The sequence below is a fragment of the Pelodiscus sinensis genome, chromosome 1 (genome assembly GCF_052426305.1).
Source record: "Pelodiscus sinensis isolate ZL-2025 chromosome 1, ASM5242630v1, whole genome shotgun sequence".
NCBI lineage: Eukaryota > Metazoa > Chordata > Testudines > Trionychidae > Pelodiscus > Pelodiscus sinensis.
In genome coordinates, this window is record NC_143052.1 from 234,613,649 (window position 1) to 234,638,084 (window position 24,436).

At 41.8% G+C, this 24,436-nt stretch overlaps 1 protein-coding gene across 3 annotated transcripts in view; it reads right to left on the reverse strand.

The window, feature by feature from the left end:
- AFF3 (ALF transcription elongation factor 3) overlaps nucleotides 1-24,436 on the reverse strand; it is a 456,198-nt gene that overhangs the window by 89,899 nt on the left and 341,863 nt on the right. For 2 of the 3 annotated variants that reach the window (XM_075916923.2, XM_075916908.2), the window contains exon 9: nucleotides 15,429-15,469. In XM_075916923.2, the coding sequence (XP_075773038.2) occupies nucleotides 15,429-15,469 (41 nt within the window). The remainder of the gene's footprint in view (nucleotides 1-15,428; nucleotides 15,470-24,436) is intronic. The other variant, XM_075916914.2, reaches the window with a different exon arrangement.

Here is a 24,436-nt window from a genome sequence, read left to right on the forward strand (position 1 = left end):
CAAATGACAAGCAGGAGAACTAACTGTAATTAAGTATAGATCTGATATAAGAAATGCAGCAACTAAATTTTAAGGGTGTGAAAACTGATTTTATGAGAAGAAAAAGAATAAGTAACGATCTTTTAAAATATTATATTATAAATTATTGTGACAGGGCCCTATGCAATGATTAAAGGCAGTCCCAGAGAGACTGTATCACAGACAGCCAATAGGAGAGTAGATCAGAAGAAGCCAATAGGAAGGAAGATTGAAAAACAGCCAATTAGAGCCAAACAAGCCCTGTATAACAGGAACTGAGGGATGGAGGAGTTCAGTTCCCTCAAGGGTGCTCAGAGAGAAGAAGCTGGGTCCCAATAAGGGAGGACACCATTAAGACCATGGAGAGTACAATACTGGGCAGCAAGAGGACTTTTAATTGAGGGCCCGGAGGCACAGGAAGGGAAGGTGCCAGGGGCTATGATGGGGAAATGGGAGAATGAAAGAGGGGAGAGTCAGAGGAGGGCAGAGAGAAGCTGCCACTGGAGGGTTCCTAGGTCAGGACTCAGAGTAGCAGACAGGCTTGTTCCCCCTACCCTCCCCATTTTCTTCCCACACTTGCCAAGGATGAGAGTGGACAAGTGAGACTGCAATTTGCAGGGGGCTAGACTGATGACTGCAATGGGCCACTGAGATGAGCGATAGGATAGTGCATTGCTACTCCCTCAGAAGGGGGAAGAGACAATAAAGCATAGCACACTCAGATGGCAATGCCTAGAAAGGAGACACCATGGTCCAGGGAGAAATGTGGGCCCAGAAGTGAAGAGACAGCAGTGAGACAGCACCAGAGGAGAGTGCCCTACACAAAGATGGAGCTAATTCCCAGGATATCCAGTGGGAGGTGCCACAGAGGAGAGTCCACCATGTTACAAAGATCAAATAAAAAAAATCAAGATTAGAATATTGCCTTTTACAAATTCTGGCTTAAATTCAAAACAAACCTTAGGCAATCACTGCCCAAGTAAACAAAAACTGTTTACATTGCAGCACTGGAAACATATGCTGTTAATTTTAGTGTCTTGCAAAAGCCATGTGAGCCAAGAATAATGTCTAAACAAGAAAAGTGCCACTATTTTGGTAATTATTTTGCACAGAAAGAGCATTTTATGAAATGTCGGAGATATCAAAACTAGTTAAGCTTTGGCTCAACCAATCTGCAGCCTATCACTGTTTGACAATATAATGAAATATGTTAGTTGAGGCAATGGTATAGGTTCAGATAATGATGATGATCTTAAAAAAGACTGCTCAGATTTTCATAATTAAAAAGAGTTATCTTCTCTTTCAGAATTCATCCCCCCCCCCCCCCCCCCCGCTCTTCATACATTGACTATACAAGCTGCATTCGCCACCACAGCTAATGCTGCTTCACAGTTGATGCTTTGCCCCGAGAAGGTTGCTAGTGAGATTGTGTAATTGGGAATTAACCAGCCCTTCCCAAACTCCTCTCTCACTAGAATGCCTATGCATTGGGGCATGTGATGCCTTCACAGAGCTGAACTTTAATGTGGACAAAGAGGCGTGCTGGCTCTGCATCTGGGAGGTCTTCTATTTTCCATCCAGTGCAGTGGAAATACACTGCTTCCACTGTGCTCCAGCCCTGCCAGAGCTCAAGAGAGTAGTAGTGTGTGGGCAGGATTTGCTGCTACATTAGAATCTCCGAGTTACGAATACCAGAGTTACAAACTGACCAGCCAACAACACATCTGCCTTAGACCCAGAAGTACACAATCAGGTAGCAGCAGAGATCAGGGGTAGGGGGAAGGCAAATATGAGTCAAATATAGTAAAATACTTTGTTAAAAGCAAATTACCTTAAAAAGGTGGTAAAGCATAATTTTTCTTCTGTACACTAAAGTTTCAGTACTGCATTAAGTCCATGTTCAGTTGTAAACTTTTGAAATAACCATAGCGTTTTGTTCAGAGCTATGAACATTTCAGAGTTATAAAAAGACTCTCTTCCTGAGGTATTTGTAACTCTCAGGTTCTACTGTATGTATTAAAAGGTTACATTAATAAATTCCTGCTACACAAATGGGACACTACCACAGGCAAATTTGCTTCTTCACTAATGCATTGTAACACCAGAATTCCTACAGTAAGGCCAAATTCTGCTCAGGGGGGCTACTTGCTCTGGTATTTTGCTCCCTTTAGAGATATGTGAATGTAGAGAGAGCAGAATATCAGCATTCAAATCTCGATAATGTGGATTTGGCTCAGCTTAGCTAACCGTATCAAAGGTATGCAGCACTAGTGCACTTTTAAAGTCTGACTGCCTTCGAAATACAAACAACAAGATGATGGAGACTAAAGCCCTCATTATAAGGACTTCCCCTCTGACTGCAGGGATATGAGATATGTATAGTTTCTACACAGGAAGCAAACAATATTATTGCGTAAGTGCTATAGCAACTGGGCATTTACTCTTTCCTGACAATAAAGACATGACATGACATGGGAGCTCTTCAGTCTCCAGAGCTACCAATTGTCCCCAGTCCTCATTTCACTTCACAAATACAGAAAAAGGGGCATTTTAAAACGTGTTTGCAAATATAAATGGTCTTAGATTTAAATTAAAGAACACTTGGCAGCAGATGGAATGCAGATGCAGATAATGATTTTAAAATTATGGTTGAGCTAAAGATCACAGCACATCCCTGTTTCAATCAGGCATGGACAATCCCAGAAGAATTTAGGGCTTGCTAACTTCTTGAATTTTTTTTTTCTTTTTTCTTTTTGGATTTGCAAAACTGACAAATGTTTTTCCTCTGTAATTTAAATCCAAGAGCAGTGCCGAGATTCTCTCCAGCAGCAGGAGACAGAAGAATGGTGGGTCTGATCCTGAGAACAGGGAAAACAACTAGTTCTTCTTCTGCGCTGGGTATCTTACAATGAGAACTGGATGAGACTTGGAAGTTTCACTTCATAGGAAATTTCAACATTTTGAAAATTGTTTTTTGGTTCTATTTGGACCAAAATCATTTTTTCCCCCAAAATTTCTCATGAAATAGAAACTCAGGAAAAGAAATATTCTTTTGGAAACTCATGGTGGTTTTGAAAAGCTATGTGCTTCCCAGGAAATTGTTTCCATCAGAACCCTTCCTCTGATTCCACAAAAGTTTGTCATACCCAAGATGTTTTCATGGATCATTTTGAGTTTGACAAATTAGCATTTTCCGATGAAACATTGTTTTGTTGAAAATTTCTGACCATCTCTACTTAGAAGATCAATATTTGTGACAGAAATGTAGCCGTGTTAGTCTGGGGTAGTTGAAGCAAAATGCAGGACAATGTAGCACTTTAAAGACTAACAAGATGGTTTATTAGATGATGAGCTTTCGTGGGCCAGACCCGACCTTTCTACAAAGGAGTCAATGGTCTCACTGGACCTTTGGGGAAGGTGGGGGGAACTGGCTCCACGCTCTTGCAAGGGGCGGGGCCTCAAGCAGAAGGGGTAGGGCCAGGGCAACCAGCCCTCAGTGCTGCCTGGACCACAGTACACCCCAACCTTCTCAGTCCTTGCAGCTACCCAGAGTGCACCACATGGTGCTCCGGCAATGATTTAAAGGTGGCTGGAAGCCCCAGGCCCTTTTGAATTGCCGGGTCAGCCCCCACTGTTGGCAGGCCTGCCCTTTTACGAGAACCTGATATGCTGATCTGAGCAGCACCTTGCTTCCATATACCTCCTTCTGCAAGCAGCATAGGAATACCAAATTGTTCAAATGAGAAATTTGCTCTAGTAAAGTTTCAAATAGGTAAAATGAGTTTTCCCCATCCTGGAAATCAGTGCAGTAGGACCCTGACAGAGCCTCTAGAATTGCTCATTTCTTGAGAATTATTGTAATAATCACTTTAGCTAGTTTTTAGAATAGAAGAAAAGCCACGTTCAATTAAGTAAGAACAATTGGGATAAGAAATCAGAAATGGACAAGGAAACCAGTAAAGGTCGGCATTTGGTGGCGATTTCTTTCTGTGTTTTCCTATTGACCTCACAGATTGTAAACTAAAGAGCACTGAGTACATTAAAGGAAAGGGCAGGATCTCATTTGGCCCTGTGAACACTGGCAATACGCTACGAAGACAATAGACAAGCTTGAAAGGGAAAAACCGCAACACCATCCTGATGTCCTAGCAGTTTGGCGTGGTTCAGTGCTTTTAAGCAGAGCTCTGTGAGGGTTAAAAAGACCCCATGAGATTTATAGTAAGTCATGCCTGGAACTCTTTTCAGGGCAAAGATTTAGGGCAAAAGGCTTTTTCTCTGAGAACTTTAAAAAGACTGTTAATTTCCCAAGGTTTCCCCTTTTCCCGTCGGCAACTATTCTAGCTCAGTCAAGACTCCTAAATGATCCTCAAAGTGTTTTTTTATTGGGTGATGGGGGTAGAATAGTTCCATCATCTATTTTCAGATAGTCACACTGAAGTATCAAATGTTTACAAATCCTGTTATCTCCACATGGTGTCATTGTTCAATATCAAACATGTAAGATTTGAGAAAAGGGACTTCATGACCTTAAAGGAAGCTACCTCAGGAAATAACTATTTGAAGGGATTGTGAGGGTGGGGCAGTAGTGGACAGTCAGGGAAGCAGAATAGAGGATTTACAAAGTATAAACAATTCCTACTAATTGTCATGTCTGATTGAGTGTCCTTTGTGCACCTTCATGGTCTGAAGACAAAGGTCATTTCAGTTAATAGGGTAAGTGGCAGGATGCATTAATCCACCACTGTTGGCCTGGATTAATTTCTGCTGAGGTCACCTGGCAAATGAAAGGACACTTGTCTGTATCATAAAAAAAACACCAAACCATCCAGGACCACAGTGAGTCTCTGCTCAGAAAGAGCACAATCCTGCCAAAGGAGGTATTTAGCATGTGAGGCTGCGAAGCATTAACACAGCTATGAGGGGGAAGCCTGCTTGAACTACAGCTGGTTCTAGCCAATGCTATGAATCATGCATTTGGAGAAGGGCCAGATTCACATAAAATTGTTAAAGGGGGAGGGAAAAAAAGAGGTCAATTCACTCTAACTGTGCAGGACACATTAACCTTTCAGCAGCGGGTGGTGAGTTGGCTAGGTTCCAAAAGAGTTTAATGTGACACCATGAGCCAATATAAACCTGTCTCTCACTGGGCAGCTGGGCCTGAGCAGTTGATGGAGCAGGCATTGGCAAAGCATGTCAGGTAGGAAGGCTCCTGGGGAGCAAGAAAAGAAGAAACAGTGAAGGAGGGTCAGGGAACCAAACATCTCAGGAGGGAAAGGCTTGGAAGTGAAGCTGCATCGGGGGAACAAAAAAGGGGAAAATAAGGTGAGGGTTGGAGAGCCAAAAAAAACGGTAACACTGGGAAGCCAGCTACGTTAGGGGATCTGTATCTCCTGCTCCTCTCCTCACTCCAAAATGTTAGAAGGGCAGGAGAAACACAGAGGATAAGGACAATGAGGCAATGCAGTAGAACAGAGAGTGTTTCACGAAGTTCGTCAGGCGGGGCCCTACACAGCAACCAGCATTGTCACTGTTGGAAGTAATCACTTAGTTTTAAAACAATGCAGAACTTGAAATGTATACTATATAAAGCCAGGGTCAGTTCACGCACTCACAAAAGCGCAGTAAATGTCTGAAAAGGTAATTAGGAAGAGTGTGATTTACTTGCCAGGTCTCGATGACTTTTCTAGAATCATTTTGATCTATTGTGTAAATGAGAACAAGGGAATTTTTTAAAAAAAAGGTTTTTCTTGATCATCTATTTACTTCGTTGGCACACTTATACTCTACTGTGTCAATAAATAATAAGGGAGCACAGATTGTGAGTTATTTGGCTGACGCACTTCCACACGGAGGGGTCTGTTCTTCCCTTTGTATGTATATGAGAGCTTCAGAGGGGTAGTTGAGTTAGTCTGTAACAGGAAAAACATAAAAAACAACAAACAGTCTATTAGCACTTTAAAGACTAACAAAACAAGTAAGTAGTATCATGAGCTTTCATGGGTGCATCTCACTGCTTCAGATGACTGGAGTATTAGAAGTCAAGATCCAAGAATAAATAATGGAAGGGGGGGGGGGGGCGGAGGAAAAAAAAAAGAGAAAAAAGGAGGGTAAAAAAGAGAGAGACCGTGAGTAGATGGTTCAAGTAATTACAAGAAGCTGATAAAACAATTAGCACCTCCATTGTTTGGTTAAGTCATTAAGATGTGGAAGGTACTGTGAGAACCAGCCAATGTCCCTGTTCATGCCATTAGCATATGCGCATGAAAGGGCTACGTCTAGACTACAAGCCTCTTTCGAAAGAGGCTTTTTCAAAAGAACCTTTCAAAAAAGCTTCTTTCAAAAGAGAGCGTCTAGACTGCAATCACTTCTTGCGAAAAAGTAAGCCGCTTTTTTGAAAGAGAGCACCTAGGCAGTCTGGATGCTGTCTTTCGAAAAAGCCCTATTTGCATTCAAGAATGCCTTTTTTTGAAAGAGCACTTTCGAAAAAAGGCGTTCTTCATTGTAAACTGCAGTTTACCATGGTCGAAAAAACCACTGCGTTCTTTCGATTTAATTTTGAAAGAATGTGGTGGCAGTCTAGACGAAGGGAAAGTTTTTTTGAAAAAAGGCCACTTTTTTCGAAAATACCCTGTAGTCTAGACACCCCTATAGAGTTCCTAAAGTATGAATAGAAGCTATGTTTATGCATAAAGTATAGAAGAGACCCATCCTTACAGCATTCAGATTAGTATGAAAAGCAAATTGCAAAGACAGTGGAACATAGTATCTATAGATTGTATAGTTTAAATTATGCTAAAAGGGGGTATGCTACCTACCCTCTCCCATATGGGGGAGGGTAGGTAGGACTGAGGTTCAAGGCCTCAGGACAGATTAATTCTTTTGGGGTTCCAAGGTTAGTGGAATTTGTGGGTCCCTCTACACTCTGAGGTGGGGGCAAAAATGAGGAATCCAGTGTGCGGGACAGAGCTGACAGTGAGTGGAATAGGGATGGGGGGGGCAGAATCTGGGTGGAAAATAAGGTACAGGAGCAAGCTGGGGGTAGGTGTCTGGCCAGGAGGGAGGGGACAGGAGCAGGGTCCTGGTGGGTGTCTGGCCAGGGGGCAAGGGCGGGGTGCTGGTGGGTGTTGGGGCAGGAGTGGGGTAGCAGAGGGGGCTCTGGGCAGGGGCAGGGTGCTGGATGGGGGTCTGGCTATGAGGCAGGGCAGGGTGCTGGTGGGGGTCTGGCCAGATTCTGTCCAGGGAGTAGAGTGCCAGTGGGGGCCGGGGAAGAAGGAAGGGTTCTGGTGGGGGCTGGGGCAGGTGGGAGATGGCCAGGGATCGGGGCAAGGTGCTGGTGGGGGTTTGGCCAGGGGGTAGGGTGCTGGTGGGGACTGGGGCAGAGTGCTGGTGGGGGTAGGGGCAGGGTATTCGTGGGGGACTGGGCAGGGGGAGGGGGCAGGGTACTCTTGGGAGGTCTGGCCAGGGGGCAGGGACAGTAAGGGTATGTCTACACTAGCCCCCTAGTTCTAACTAGGGAGGCTAATGTAGGCATTCGAAGTTGCAAATGAAGCCCAGGATTTAAATATCCCAGGCTTCATTTGAATCTTCCAGGGTGCTGCCATTTTTAAATGTCCCTTAGTCTGAACTCCGTGCCCGCGGCTACATGCGGCACGGAGTAGGTAGTTCGAATTAGGATCTCTAATTTGAACTACTGTTACTCCGCTCGAACTAGGGGGCTAGTGTAGACATACCCTCACAGCTTGACTGGTGCCCGGGGATCCTGTGGAATGCACTGCTCCTCCCCTCCCCCAAACATCCGGTGTGCTTCCTGAAAAGCCAGGTCTGGTGCACAGCCAGGGACTTCCTTCCTCATGCTGCTTTCCTGCATGGGAGGAGGATCCTCAGCCCAGGACTTCCCTTCTTTCCCCTCTCTCCCGCCAGCACAGGAAGGCAGGCAGCAGGGGAAAGGGAGTGCACCAGACCCAGCTTTTCAGGAAGCATGGCAGCTGTTTGGGGGAGGGGAGGAGCAGCCCTCGTGCTTCCTGAGATGCTGGATCTGGCGCGCAGCTGTGAGACTTCTATCCCCATGCCACAGGAAGCCGGTGCTATCCCAGGAGATAGCACCAACACAAGCTACTTCGGGGGAGGGGGGGGGCTGCAATTACTCACAAACGCCCCAAAATCGAACAGTTGATCACGATTGATGGGTTGGTGATCACGGTTCTACAGCCTTAATTGAGAGCCAGCTGGCTTTCAGCTCAAGCATTAAGCACCAAAGGTCTCAGGTTTGGTTTCACTTGCTGGTTTTTCAGTAGGACACCCCACTATGGATAAATCAAGCTGCGCAGAGAACAGTAATTCTGTTTTGCTGAGGAGTTCTGACTTTCAAAATTTGGTTTCATTTCAATTTGGAAGTAAACCCAATTTTTTAAAAACATTTGGGGTGAAACAACAACAAAAATTCATTTTGGAATGCATAAACTGTGTGTTTTGATTATTTTAAAATAAAATTCATCCTGGCAAGCTGATAGGGAGCCAGGGGGTCTGCAAGCCATGGGACTGCCCACTGAGTTGAGACACACAGAACTTGGTAGTTCCCAGGGCATCAGCTTCCCACCATAAACCAGGCAGGTGGCTGAAGATTTGGGAGTCTGGAAGCCTGGGTTCCTTGGTAACCCACCAGGTGAGCTCCGGAGGAGCTGATAGGAAAATTAGGAAAGGATTCAAATGGAAATTAAGTAGGATTCAAAATTTGCCTGAGGGTTCCACTGCAGACCTGCCTGATCCCCATCTGACCTTAGTCAAAATTAAACCCTCTCGCCACAACATTCCAATTTGAACAAATCTGCATTCTCTGATGGAAAACCATTCCACTAGAGAATCTCCAACCGGCTCTATAAATAAAGCAGAGTGCCTTTCATGCTCAGTAATTATCTCACATGAATCTCATTAACATTCCAACTGCACAAGAAAAGGAGAGACCTCTGTTTTAGGGAATGCTAAAAACAGTTTTGACTGTAGTACAGTGCCTTATAATTTAATTAATGACAGAGGACAAAACTGCATTTTTAACTTTAAATGCCGGTTTGGTGTACAATCGTCTAAATAAATTCAACAATGTGCTTTTAAAAAACCGGAAATGTTGCAAACCTCCTGGAGTCAGTCTCTCAGATGGTGAAATCTCCTGTACCTCCACTGAAGTTGGTGGCAATACTTCAGCTTATACCAGCTGAGAATCTGGTCACTTAACTTTAGTACAGAGTTCAAAGTGTAGAATTGCTATAAATTAAGAAATATTGCTAATGCAAACTGCTTATGGTAATCTATGAACCACAATTTGAAACATTTGAAATGAATGATTTCAGCTTTGATTTTATGCAAAAAATCCCCCAGTCAAACTAAACCAAAACCCTGGTACTTTTTCTATTTATATTCCACATTTTCATGAAAAAATGCTCCCCACTGATGTACTCTATTTGAGTAAACCAGAAGTTTTGCATGCAAAATTGACTGATGAACACTGCTTCAAAGTATACAAACATGTAGCTTCTTCCTGATGCCTGCATAACAGACCTTTCATGTGCCTGGTGACCGTTTATTCCTTTTTTAAACAGCTCCAACCTATGGCCTGATGTTACATCCATGCACTCCCAAAATGAGGAAATATTGCCAGAATCTCAGTGCCATTTTAGACCACCAACATGATCTTCATGGCTTGTCAAAACCAAGAAAAGACTTGGGAGCAAAATCAGAACCTGTACATGGCCTTCATCAATTTGACAAAGGCCTTTGACTGTCAATCACGAAGTCCTATGGAAGGTGCTGGCCAGATTTGGCTGTCTTTCAACATTTGTTAAGACTCTAAGACTTCCTCATGGTCAGATGACTGCCACAGTTCTTTGCAATGTCCTTGAGATGGAAACTTTCATCATCAAAACTCAGATTAAGCAAGGATGGGTTATTGCCCCCCATCTATTAAGTAGTCATTTTGGTCCTTGCTAAAGTTCACCTCCTCAATGTAGTTGACATCCCATGCAGAATGAAGGATGGCTCTTGAAGTTTCAACATCTCTGCTTGAAGTCTAAAGTCTTCAGGGCCTCCATTACTGATCTTCGGTATGTTGATTACTGTGTCATTCTCTCTCACACTGAGACTGACCTTCACTCCAAACTGGATTTCCTCACACATGCTTACTGAAGCTGTCAACCTGCTTCAGGCCGTGCACATGACCCACCACAAATCACCCTCGAGGGTCAGATTTTGGAGACAGCTGAGCACTTTTGCTACTAAGCAGCCAACTTTTTCAAAAGGCAAGAATCAACAGTGATGTCCAGCATAGGATCCAGTGTGCTAGGGCTTCATTTGGGAAACTGCTCTGACACATTTTCATGGACCGTGAGCTATGTCGGGACACCAAGATCCAGGTCTACAAGATAACTATTGTTCCTACACTCCTTTAGGGGCTGTGAAACCTGGGTGACCTATTGATAGCACCTCAAGAGTCTAGAGAGGTGCCTCCAATGATGCCTCTGGAAGATCCTTTGTGTCAAGTGACGAGACCACTGCACTGATGCCTGTATCCTCACTGAAACTAATGTCACCAGTACTGAAACAAGGAGCCTCATGCCCTAACTTTTCTAGGCTGGACATTGTATGTAGATACCAGACTCTTGCCTCCCAAAACAAGTCCTTTGCTCTCAGCTTACCCATGGTCAGAGATCAGAGAAAAGGCTACAAAAACACACTGAAAGTATATCTTAAGAAAACTGATGTGGGCAACACAAGCTGGGAGGAGCAAGTCCCCAACTGAACCCAATGGCGCCGTATCTTTCATCAAGCAGTGGCCCACTTTGAGGAGAAATGTCTTGCCCTCAAAGCTAAAGAGAGAGAGAGAGAGAGAGAGAGAGAGAAGGAAAAGAAACAAACGGAAAAAGAAAAAGAAAAAAATAACTTTCTCTCAGTCAGCAGCTTACCTTCCACAAAATATCTAAGAATTTGCCTGTTCAAAGACAGTACCTGCCCGAATGGCAGTTCAACATGATCCTCTTGTAATCAGAGCCTACAGTAAAGATGGGACATGAAGGGGTGGGGAAGAGTGAAGGATTTTCTGTAGCCTATTCCAAAGCCAAACAGCTATGAGAAAATACAGAGAGCCTCCACTGGTGGGAGAGGAATACATCAGAATAAGGCCCCAATATCACCTAAAAGAAAAGCAGCAGACCCGATTCAGCCATGCAGTAATCCTAGGGACCAGGATCTGTCTTTCCTTGTACCTACTCTCCTCCTGCTGCCTGTGAAGAAACCGGCCATAGTACTGCTCCTCCTGTGTAGCATTGCCTACATCTAGGATGGTAGCTGTTTACTTCTGCTGTCTACACAACACCAAATTTCAAAATAAAGTGCTATTCTGAAACATCCCTTAATCCTCGTGCAATGAGGTTTACAGGGATGTGGGGATAGTGAACCTGTTATATTTTGATATAAGATGTGGAATAGCTATTTTGGGATACCAGAGCTACCCCAAAGTAGTTTTGCAGTGTAGACATAGACTGTGAGACCGTCCTGAAGAACAACCTAATATCAACTAATTATGTCCTTATCCCTTCCAGTGGGAGGAGTAATTTCATTTACTGGAGCCATTATGAAAGTGAAAATCCCCTTTGTCTTATATATCATGTTCAGTGCCCAAAGAGAATGTCATTGTCCAAAGGGAGTGTACTATTCATGTGTGTATCAATGAAATGCACTGAGAAGTTTCAAAACTGATACAGAAATTACAGAATTTTCATTAATATTCCCATTGGCCACTGACAAGCATTTAGTCCTCAGACATGGGAGTCACTGTTCAGAGCAGCAGTTCAACAATACTTCAAGTAAATTCCCCTTTGACCCAAGCTAATGCAAGATGGTTAGATAGGTCACTGAAAAATATCCCTCAAAAGATCATAAAAATATAAGAGTTTCCCAGTTGCTAGCTGATTCCTCAAAGACGATTACACGCACAATTTAACCACACAACCACTTATATTCTCATAGTTCCATGCTGTTAATGTCTGTTTTCCTCTTGGTGTTTTACTGCTTCTCCTTTTTAGATACACACATTTAAAAAAATGCTCACACTTCTTGTCCTATATGATTTATCCCCATGAAATTAAATTACATTTTTATAAGCCCATGTTACTGCAAATGATATTTGAAGATTCACTGAAAAAATTAATTCCTGATCTGGTGCTGTGAAACATCCTTGCTAGCACTATACTGACTCTGTCTTTCAAAAACAGATGGAAACAGTCCAAGGGTATGATTAACTTCTTAGTCCCTGCAATTTTCTATTGCTCTGCTTGCCCTAGATTTCAGGATTGACCTCCTGCTTCACTGCAAAATGTACAGTTGCTCAGCTTGATAAATCACACAAATACTTTTTTGATCACAGTTATCTACTATTTATTACATACCCAGTGAAGTTAATCATATGCCGAGGCACTTCATATGCTACACACATAGAAACTCTTCTTCCCAACAGCACTTTGCATATTCTTCACATTTCCAGAAAGCAACCATGCCTGCCTCTCTTCCTTATTAATATAGAGACAAGCATATCAATGCTCCACCCCCTACAGCAATTATCCACCCATAAATTCATTACAAACTATTGTCAAAAGAAGCTGACAACTGGTGGGGATACACACATACAAGGTTAAAAGAATTACCCCTCTCTCTTTTAGCAAATAGCTTTTTAAGGTCTTTTAAAAGCACTATAATTTCTCTTAACTAGAACATTAATTTTCCCTCGCCTCCTCAAATGTCATTAGGACCACTTTTGAGAAGGGTAAGGAATAGACCAGCGGGTATGGGTAGGGTCCTGCCAAATTCATAGCCGTGAAAAATAGGTCATGGACTGTGAAATTTGGTCTGCTTCCATGAAATCTGGTCTTTTGTGTGCTTTTACCAAATTTACCCTATACTGTACTATACAGATTTAATGGGGAAGAGCAGTGTTTCTCAATTTGGGGGCTTGACCCAAAAGGGGAGGATCACAAGGTTATTTTAGGAAATGACAATATTGTCACCCTTTCTTGTATGGCTATGTCTAGACTGCAGAGCTTTTCCGGGATACCAGAGGTAACCCGGAAAAACTATGCCGCATCCAAGGAATGCATCCGCTTTTTCGGAACAGTTTCCGAAAAAGCGGACGTGTTCTTTCAGCATCCCTGTATTTCTCTCAGTGAAAGGAATAAGGGATGTTCCAAAAGAGGAGTTTTTTTCCAAAATTTGGCCCCGTATAGATTGGCCAAATTTTGGAAAAGCCTCTTTTGGAAAAAACAGAAAAAGACACGCAAATTGCGGTTCGCTATTTGTATATCCTTTTCCAACTTTTCTCTGCAGTGAAGACATATCCTATGTTGACTTCAGAGATGAGTGTCCAAAGAGCGGTGATTGTTGCTTGGGTGCCTCGCTCCAGCAGCAACACAGAAGTATGGATGGCAAGACCATGCCGTGCCACCTTTACCTCTGTGCTGCTGTTTGTGATTTTGAGATGTGATTCTGGTCAGCAGCCACTGCTCTCCAGCTACCCCTCTCTGAATGCAGCACCACTGCCAGCAGGAGCATAGAAGTCAGGGTAGCAATAGCGCAACCTCCCCTACAATAACACTGTGATCCCTCCCCACACCTCCTTTTTGGGTCAAGACCCCTACAATTACACCATAACATTTCACCTTTAAATAGTTGAAATAGTGAAATTTAGGATTTTAAAAATCCCATGACCATGAAACTGAGCAAAATGTACTGTGAATTTGGTAGGGCCCTAGGTATAGGTATAGTTTTGGCTGTAATATGGCAAGAAATATAACCTATGGCTGATGGAAAAACTGCTAGTATTTTCTGGAAGAGAAGAACGTTTTCTCCCTCCCCACCCCACCAGCCTCTCATTTCCTGAATGCTAAGGATAATTTCATCACTTATGAATTTTAAAAGCTGATTATGTTTGACTGATTATGTTTGCTTGAATTCTCTAGGCCTGCTCTCTTCTATCTTCTTCTGTAACTTTGTCAATGCACCTAAGTTGTGACTTACAACCCCTGCTGAAAAGTCCTATCATGAGACATTCCTAAACATTCCTTGTGGCAACACCTACAAATGCCCACAGAACCTCAAAGACATTTTGTTTATGTGGAAGAGCTTTCATGTATTGAGGTATAGGAGCATGATGCTGTTCAGGCTTTTTTTCTTGCCTGTCTTTTGGCCAAATCTGGCCGATATCTGTGTGCCTTTCATGCCCAACAACTGAGGACTTGACTTAGCTAACAGCATGTGTGATGCACTCAGCTTGTTAGGATAAAGTTTTTCTTCTTTTAAAAGAAACTAAACAAAACAGTGTTTGTATACCGAGGAGGGATAATTTTGGCTGTCTCTGCCTCAGGGTATAGAGAAACGTTATTCACCCATGCACAACATATAATTCAGCCTAAGTGACAGGCTCTGCTCTGGAGAAGCCCAGACTTAGCTGGCTTACTGAGTCAATTACTGCTTATTCCCAGGGAGGAGGGGGAAGAGTGGGTTAGATGGAGTAGAGGTGGCTGCCAAAGAGGCATGAGGAAATTTACTTTGTGTCACTCTGCATGACACAGTACCTCATTTGTGGATAAATGTAAATCTGCTAGATCTTTTTCATAGACACTAAAATGTACCATCTTTGCCATTCCCAAAATGGGATAAAAATAAATCAGGACTACCTCAGAAAGCTTCTTTGCATTTCAATCAATCCTCTTTCAGAATGGTCAGTTAGTAGAAATACCTGTAGTGGACTACAGCCTAATAATATTTAGTATGGTGTGGATCCTGAATTCCATATTTAGAATAGACTATTGCTAAAGTCAATGGGAATTTTACATGAAAAGAGACTGAGTAAAAATGAAGTAAGAATATAAGGATTTGTCCCTTTGTTTTTCTGGTTAAAGCAACAGTTACCATCCAAATATAAAATAAATACCTCTGCAGCCAAAACCCAATCCTTCATAAATTAATGTTGAGAAAATCTCAACAAAACAAGAGTAATTCCCAGTGAATGGCTCTGGCAAAAGTCAAAATAAATTAAGTACTTATTGCTGAAAAATGAGCTTAAATATATCTCAGCATACTCTAAAGCTCAGAATTTACTGCATCATTCATGCCTTCTCCAGTAAGTTTCTTATCTCTTGCTTGGTATCACAGCAAGGGATTCTGCATATTCTGTATGAAATACAAGAAGTCTGTGATTTTTGCAGTAATAAACTCCACACATGCATGACAAATCCAAGCATGCAAAATGTTTAACATCCCAATTCATAGATACTTTGGGGACAAAATCCGATTATGAGTTATATGCCACAATAAATAGAGCTCAACGTTTCATAAAGCAATTTATAGTTCATAAAAATGACAAAATGTACCTGTCAGACAGAATGCGGAGAGCAGATCTCTGTGCTGCCTGCTGGAAGAAAGGGCAGAGATGTTTATTTTATATTCTGACTTTAAAATTATGAGCGCAATCAACACTTAAAAAATGTGTTACGCACATTTTTGTCACGTGTCCAAATTTTAAAGTACTAGTAAAATAGCAGAAAGCATCTAGTAAAATGGACATTCCAGTCTAGTAAATATAAGACTTTGTTAAGTACGCCATAAACCAGAGGACTGTCAAAGCAGTGCACAATATCTGAGGTATGAACCACTCGATTTAGATGATTTTCTACAGGTCTCTGAAAACCCTGGAAGACTTAGTTTTCTTTCCCCTCACCTCCAGTACTGCTCCCTCCTTCACCATTAGTCTCCTCCCATTCTTCCACAGAAACAAATATCATATATTTGGTTCCTTTTGTGATGGAGGCTGTGGCTATACTTAAACATTTAGCAAAGGCTGCCAGAGCTGCTGCAGGCTTTTCAAGACCACTGCCATAATTACTTGCTGGCAACTTATGACTACACCATACAGGACAGACCTGTTGTTGTTTTGGCTCCCAATTCTTGCCTATTACAAGTCTTTGGATGGAGTGAGGAAACACGGTGTTTGTTATTATGTTAACTGGCAGTTTTAGGAATAGAAATCATATCCTTTCAAATCTAATAGGACCTACAAGCCTGCCGATGAGCTAGCTTGCCTCTTTATTATTATTCTTTTCCCCCACTTGAATCATTTCAGGTGGTGGTTACATGGCTACCGCACAGTAACTAACTGCAAGCTACTATAAAATCTGTAATGTTCTGATGATACATTTTAAGGTCTTGGCTATAATATAATTGTATATGTCTAGTTTGTTCCCTCTTTTAGGATTAGAGAGGTGGAACAAGAGAAGCACCTGGCTAAGTAGAATATAGAGTCAAGGGGCAGTGTGTTAAATAGGAATTTTGCCTTTGCAATTATCAGATTAGTACATTTTGAAATAGTTCTCAGATTGATGTTTGGCTTCTGAGGGATTTGCTGGAAAGCAAGTGACTTGTACAGTTCACCAGAAACCATTCTAGCCAATCAAAAGCTGTGATATTGGGTGGAAAGGTGGCCTTGACAGGCAGGGTGAGAACAGTGAAAATGATCCTTAGGTAGGAGTACAAAGCATTTTTTCCTTATGGGAGAAAAGGAAGATTTTAGTCTTGTTTTGTGGTGAGCTGTAGAGATTCACACTCTGGCTTGCTGAACTGTAATTTTGACTGTCCTAAAGCAAATTTCTGTTCAGAGGGATGACCAATCTGGAATGTTCTGCACCTCCTTAATTACTTGCATACAGGTAGCTATCTCTGCTGTCAGGGAATTTGTGCAACCTGTCCTTCTGGCTTGCCTCTTAGTTATCACTGATAACTTAGCATCTCACACAATGCAACAGAGAAAACACAGGGCTTACAAACTGGTCATCTGCCACTGCACAGCTTAGTTTATAAGGCAACACTGAAGTCATTTCTGTGAAAGGATAGTCACTAGTCTACAACGGTTAATTCCTAGCATTACATGTTATCATCACTGGATGGCATAGTACAAGTGGAGAGTTAGGTGGCAATGTCTTGGGCTCTGATTTTCAGAACCTGTTGTCTGAAAGGCTCTACAGACAGGTTAAACTTCACACTGTAATGACAAGAAAAAAATAGAGCAGCTTCCAAATTGCTGCCTTGTAGTCCATGGAGGCTGAGCGCCTCACTGCTGATGAGATAGCTATAGTTTTGGGGGAGTGATCTTTAGTACTTAGTAGCTATGGGAGTCTGGATATGCAGGCTTCTTCCATACATAAAACTAGCCACTAAACCATTCTCCTTCTCTGATCCCTTAAAAAGAGTGCAAAAATATTGACTCCTGTATAACGATTCACTAGCCCCAATTATCGAGTACTATGAGCTTCCCTGTTATGGGAGAGAAGAGAATGAAGGAAGGTTAAAGATTTGACTCCTATGGAAACTAGAGTTTATGACAGGAATAAAGAAAGGACTGTCCTGGGACCCTGTTGTTAGGAATAATTAGGGAACGGGCATCTTCATGTGATTCACAGCCAGATCACTCACGTGTCTGGCATATAGTCCATATCTGCCTATAAGTTTATACAACTTCTGCAAGTTCTAGAAGTTTATATAACTTCTAGCACAATGAGCTCTCCAATCTGGCTGGGTATTGGTGTTTCCATAATAGAAATTCACTGGATGCTACCAGGATAGAAATAGCAATCAGTACTCATTAAGGGGAAAGCAAGAACAAAGAACCCAATGCTCAGGGCTTCAAGGGTGGATTAAGATAACGTGAAGAGTACTATTGTAAATTGACATACAAATACAATTGGTCTCAGCATAGCATATTTTTATTCCCCTCTCACCACCACCCCCAAAAACTTGGATGATTAGCAAGTGAGAGCCTATTAGAAAACATTCTAGAGGATGCTTTTCTTTTAAGGTACTAAGGGATGCTCCCTTTCTGAACACCCCTATAGGCATCCTAGGACCTGAGGGATGGAGTAGGACCTGCCTGTACATCATCGCCCCGCACATTTGTAGTTCTACTTGTCCCAGGCTTGTTCTAGATAGGGATGATTTGGGATTGGTGACACGTATCAGGTCAAATGAGTGCCACCTCAGGAATATCGGGGATCTTAAATGGAGTTTTTTCTAGAGCAGATGTCACCAGATGTTTTGTCAGTTGATGTAGAAAGTGCCCAACTCTATATACCACATCCAAAATATCTTGGCTGTCTGGTGAGGATGAGAGTTTCTTTTACAGTCTAAACCTTTTGCGGGGCCCAGGGAATATATGGGAAGGAGTGCCATGCTGTGGGTCAGTGGTCCTCTCAAGCTAAATAAGAGCATGCCCATGGCAGAGGCCTGTAGTTTCTTAGGAAAAAAGAGTCTGAGAATATGAAATTCTCTGCTATCCACTTTTGGAGATCTCCTACTGGGCACACCCTGTCTGAAAGGTCTTTGGGATTAAGGCCCATTTTCCTAGACACAGCTCCAGACATCTCAGCCAATCAACTCTGAGAGATCTTGCAATATGGACTGCCTGGATGGACAACAAGCCCTGCACTTTCCAGTGTATTAGAAAAGACACCATCAGAACAAGTCTCCCTCTTCTGGCACATCATTGTTGGACAAAACCTTTTCTGTGAGAAAAGCCAAGTGCCCTAAGGGTTAGTCAATTTTTGCTCTGACGGTCAGAATGCATACTGGTTAGAGTTGAGTCATGCAGCCTTTTCACTCACTGCCATTATGGCTAAGTGGAGAGAGGGAGATGGGTCCCTGACCATGCTTAAGGATACTTGGTGGGGATGGGAGGTGGGAGAGGACCATCTAGTGCCCATTCCACTCCCTAACTCCCAAGACTAGGGGCTGTTTTGAGAGAAGAAGAGGTCTGACTCATTTCCCTTCAAGGTTAGACAGAGGCTGATCTCTACAGAGATGGCTAGATGAAGGATGAAGATGGACTGAACAATGCTCCTCTTTATTCTATTTTTTATGTGCTCATACTGTGCTCATCAAGGTGGTATCCGAATTCCCCATATCTCCCGTGACCTGAATGCACTGCATCCAGTCCTGCCAGGTGGCCCCCCGTGCACCTACTGAGGTAGCCCATCTGCCTGTAGCCAGCTTTGAAAAGGAGATCCGAAGAGGTGGCCCTTTCTGGGAACAGTATGATTTCAGAGAGCAGCAGGACTGAAAGAACAAGAAAAGAAAAGAAAAGAAAAGAAAAGAAAAGAAAAGAGGACCATTGCTGACTCGCAAGTCCGGCATTCCTGTCTGAGCCTCTTGGATGTTGCTGCCCCCTGCTGACCTGTGCAGAACTCCCTCTGAGACTGTGAGGCAGGACATACTGCAGAGTGAAGGGGAAAAAAAGGCACAGAAAGCTTCCTGTATTCCAGAGAGGTAGAAGTTGCAAGTTGTTTTAAATTGCTACCCCCTCCGAGAAATAAATGTTTGCAATGACCATTTGAAAATATGTTTGAATACAATTATAGAAAAATTCAATTTGCTTTCATCTGACACTTCTCACAAATATCTCACCTGGATCAAGCTGGTATGAAATTGTACAAGGAAAATAATTTGTTGCGTGACTGCAGGATATTCTACCAATGAGATTGCAGGAATAGTTCTGTGATTTACCATGCTTCTAAATATGCCAGTATTATCTGCTTAATGATACAGGGAAAAGGGTAGTACTGTATTTAGTATCATCTATTGCTTCTGCCACTATTTTTAATAGTTTGATTTTGATTGTGCTATTTAATTTGCATTTTATTTTACATCATTAACAACTTTATTGAAGACAACTCATCATCCATCAAGAAAGAAGATGAGAGTATGTTAAATGTTCTTCATAATTCCTAGAAGTGATTGAGCTGGTTGAAAGAATAAGGACTAAGCAACTAGTTTAAAATTTGTCATGGAGAGAATTTGAATACCTTCACGATTTATCACTATAAAATATTGTGGGTGTTTTGGCTAATATTCTAATTTTTCTTCTGATAAATAATCAAATATGGGCCAGACCAAATAGTGACCATCATATAAGTAAATTTAACATCCCGGTAGAAAGAAAAATACCACAGCAGGCCAACATTGTAACATTTAAGGGGAACTATACAGAAATGAGGAGGTTATTTAAACAGGAATAAAAAGGTGCACTGCCAAAAGTGATACCACACCAAGCCTGGGTTACATACACAGATGCAGAGAAATGTAGCTTGGTGGCAGATGGAGTCTTTTGGCTTGAATATGTAGGATGCGCCTACAGACAGTTCCTGTTTTAGCAGGTTTTATGATCCCCCCCAATTTGGGGTCTTGTATTTTACTTTCTAAACATTTATTTATTGTGTTTTAATATTTTTTGTAAGCTGCCTTGAATTTTTGAAATAGACGGCGTAAAATTATTTAAAATAAATAATAAATAAATATGGGAGAGTGCAGGGTAAGGAAGGAAAATAGGTGGTTTTCAAGACGCTGCCTATGATGTAATCTGCAGACATGATAGCACTTTTGCAGTGATTGGGAGGGAAAGATCAGGGCTTCTGCAGATTTTCTCAGCCATACTCATCTTCTTCACTTCATGCCTCTTCCTGATTAGTCTCTTGCCTCTGGATGGAGCGCTTACTCCCCCAGAACAGGAAACATTGAGTTATACTAAGTAGACATAGACAGGTAAATGGAATGGTGGATGGAATGCAGCAGTATGCAAGTAACTGGGTGGTGGAGTTACTGACTTGTAAGCTTCATTAAAAAAAAAGTTATGTAATTTTAATTATTTATTACTGCCTGTTAACTGTGCTTTGACAGGACCACTGGGATTTTTGGTCTTCATAGAAGAAGTGTGTTTTAAGGAGATGAGCAGAGGATTGAAACATGGCCTCGGTTTCATGTATAGCTGTTCACATGGAAGAAGGAATGGAAATGGCAGGGGAGGAGGGCATGGGAGGCAGAGGTGGATTGTGCAGTTTTAGCGGAGATGTTAGAGAAATGGGAGGTGCAGGGGCTAGTTTGTAAAGGGTTTTGATTTAAATTTGACGTGGAAGGCAAGAAAAAACTAGCAAAAAGATTTCATGTTTGATCCAAGGCCTTGTAAAGTTAGCAAGAGTTTCTGAAGGGATTTAATGGTTTTCAGATCAGCTTCTTAGGCCTGGTCTACACTACATGGGAAGGTCAAAGTAAGATACACAACTCTGGCTACGTAAATTACATTGTGTTTCCACACCATCCACAGAGAGGGAGGCTAATTGGAGCAAACGCATCTGTTAGCTTCCCTTACTCCTTGTGAGAAGCAGAAGCATCGGTGCCCATGGGCGCGCTCTTTGAGTTTGATCTAGCGGGTCTATACTAGATCCACTAAACTGAACCCAGAATATTGACTGGATTCTTCTGCATAGTGTAGAAGGGCCCTTACTGACTGGGGCTGACACAGTCAGATAGCCAGTAAAATAGATCATTTCAGTGGAAGAGTTTTTGATAACAACAAGGCCAGGTTTTAGCAATGAGGAGGTGTGAAATCCTCAGGTTTGGACAACAGTTGTGATAGTAGGACTAGACAAAATTTGGAGATTTTGCAAAGAAACAACTTTATTTAGCAACAGCATTGGTATGGGGAGAGAAGAAAGATGTGCTTGCATTTGTTTAATTTGCCGTGTATTTTAAAGCATTTGCTACCAGAGAAGATCCTAAATCACAATGCCATCTATTGTGATCTTTCCCAAACTTTGGCGAAGTTTGTGATTTAGGCCAATCTCAAGTTTATGTTACCACTGTGAGTCATGACAACTGTATTCAGATTTAGAACTTGATCCTGACTTCCATACATGGAATCTGATTTTGTAAGACAGGCCATGATGTGAGCCAAGTTTGACATGACCTGACGGAACTCTGATGTTCTTTTATCGGTCAGTTTCAGTGAGGCAATCTTAGTCTTGTCATTTCTCACTAAAGTGCAAGTTTAGATGTCACAAAGCTTTCAAAATCAGTTCTGGCAAACCAGGGTGTTGCTGAAAATTGGCTCCATTGACTTACTTAAATCTTGTTCCAGCTTTTGGTTTGGTTTGATGCCAAAGTATCATTTCTTTAATGCAGAAAATAATGGACTTACCCTGGGTAAGTAAGGCTCATATTAATAATGAGGGTCATTTTTTTCCAATCAAGAAATACAGCAACATTATCTACAAAGCAGAGGGATGAATAAACCAGTCCACAGTAAGTAAGAATGGGCCTGAGACCTCATCTATCCTTCAAACCAAACTTTTTTGTTTTTACTTCCATTTTTGCTCATCTCTGTTCTTCTCAGTTCAGGTCAGGACCAAAAGCAGGTGTGTCAAAATACCATGAGATAGGTTTCTTGTCCTACCCAAAGGAAAGATGTTTTTTTACAAGCTTTCCAGAACATCTTGGAGAACCAAATTAGTTTGGAAAGGACAGATAGGTTTTGATTACATTTTTGGATTTTTTTTTACCAATTTTACCTGCAGTGAAACAAATGGCAAGATTGAAAAATGTTTCTCTAAAATCTTATGGGGGGGAGGGAGGAGAGGGAACCACATGTAGCCATTTAACTTCCAATTTTGGAACTCATTACAGATTGAAATAAGTAATTTTTTCAAATGATCTGGGACATTCACATTAAAATGTAGAAGCTATAATTAGATTTATTTAGTTTTGTTAAAAATTATTTGATTCTGGAGAATTATATTTGCATGGCCTTTTCTTTTAATATTGTATTGATTGTGAATACATGTCTAGAAATTCAAGAAATAGTGTTGTATGATAATATGTATATATATGGGCCATTTGTCTCGAGAGACGGTGGTAAGCAGCGGCAGTGACAATCTATGAGTTGTGCCTGGATCTGCAATTTCTTTCATGGATTATGCATCCAATATTGGATTTGCATAGTTGATTATAATAGCTACATGTCAGTCTACTTTCATTTTCATGAGTGAGACTTTTTCCTTCTGAGGTGGAGTTCTTTTGCATGACTTTCACAGGTCCTATCAAAAAATGACGTGCTCTGTTGTAATAATTGTCACCAGGTGTTGCAATCTGATGATGTAGATTCCAAGAGCTTGGATTGATGTTAAACCTTTTCATAGTGTTTTTACATATATTCTTGAATCTTAACTTTGGCCTTCCTCTTGCCCTTGCTCCACTTGTTAGTTCACCAAAGAGAATTTCTTTGGGAAGGCGTTTATCACTCATTCTTCTCACATGGCCAAGCCACCGGAGTCTTCTGTTGTTAAGGATTGCTATGAGACTGGGTATGCCAGCTCTTAATAGGACATCTACATTTTGAAACTTTGTCTTGCCACTTAATATTCATGATTTTGCGAAGGCAGCGAAAGTGGAAACTGCTCAATTTTTTCTCTTGGCATGAATAGGTAGTCTAGGTCTCAGATCCATAAAGCAAGACACTTAATACGCATGCTTGGTATATCAGTATCTTTGTTTTCAATGTCCGTTTGGGATTGTTCCATGCTCGTTTCGTAAGTCTGCCAAATGTTGTGGCTGCCTTCCCAATTCCGATGTTCAGTTCTTCGTCCATGGAGAGATTTATGGTGACAGTAGACCCAAGGTAACAGAATTGTTGAACCATCTCTAATGGACTGTTATTCAGAATGACTTTGGGTGGTTAAGATACACCTGGAGTAAATTCAACAGTTTTCTTCACACTTATGTCAAGAGAGAACAGTTTACTAACTCTGGACAGAGAATCCATCAGTGCATGTAGCGTGTCTTCATTATGTGTGACAAGCGCCTCATCATCTGCGAATAGGAGTTCTCTAATGAGAACTTTCTTGACCTTAGTTTTAGCCTTGAGACATGTTAGGTTGTAAAGAGAACCATCTAACCTTGTATGGAGAAATACATCACTGTGTGAGTTTAGAAATGCACGATTTAATAGAACTGAGAAGAATATACCAAAGAGGGTAGGAGCAAGGAAACATCCCTGTTTGACTCCACTCTTCACCATAAAGGATTCAGATACAGATCCATCATAGTATACTGTTGCTTTCATATCTTCATGAAAAGATATTATTAGCTTGAGTAGAGTTGATGGACAGCCAATCTTAGTTAACGTTTTGTACAGTCCTGATCTACTGACTGTATCAAACGCCTTTGCTAAGTCCACAAATGCTATAAACAGTGGCTATCCTTGTTCTCTGCATTTTTCTTGTAGTTGTCGAAGAGAAAAAATCATGTCCATTGTTGACCTGCCAGCCCTGAAGCCACACTGTGTTTCTGGATAGACTCGATTTGCGAGGTTTTGCAGGTGATTAAAAATGACACGGACAAATGCTTTACCTCTAATGCTTAGCAAAGAGATGCCTCTGTACTTGTTACAATACCCCTTATCACCTTTGTTTTTATAGAGAGTAATGATGTTTGTGTCCCTCATATCATGAGGGACCACTCCCACTTGCCAACATTTTATAAGTAAGTCATAGAGGAAGGGGATGAG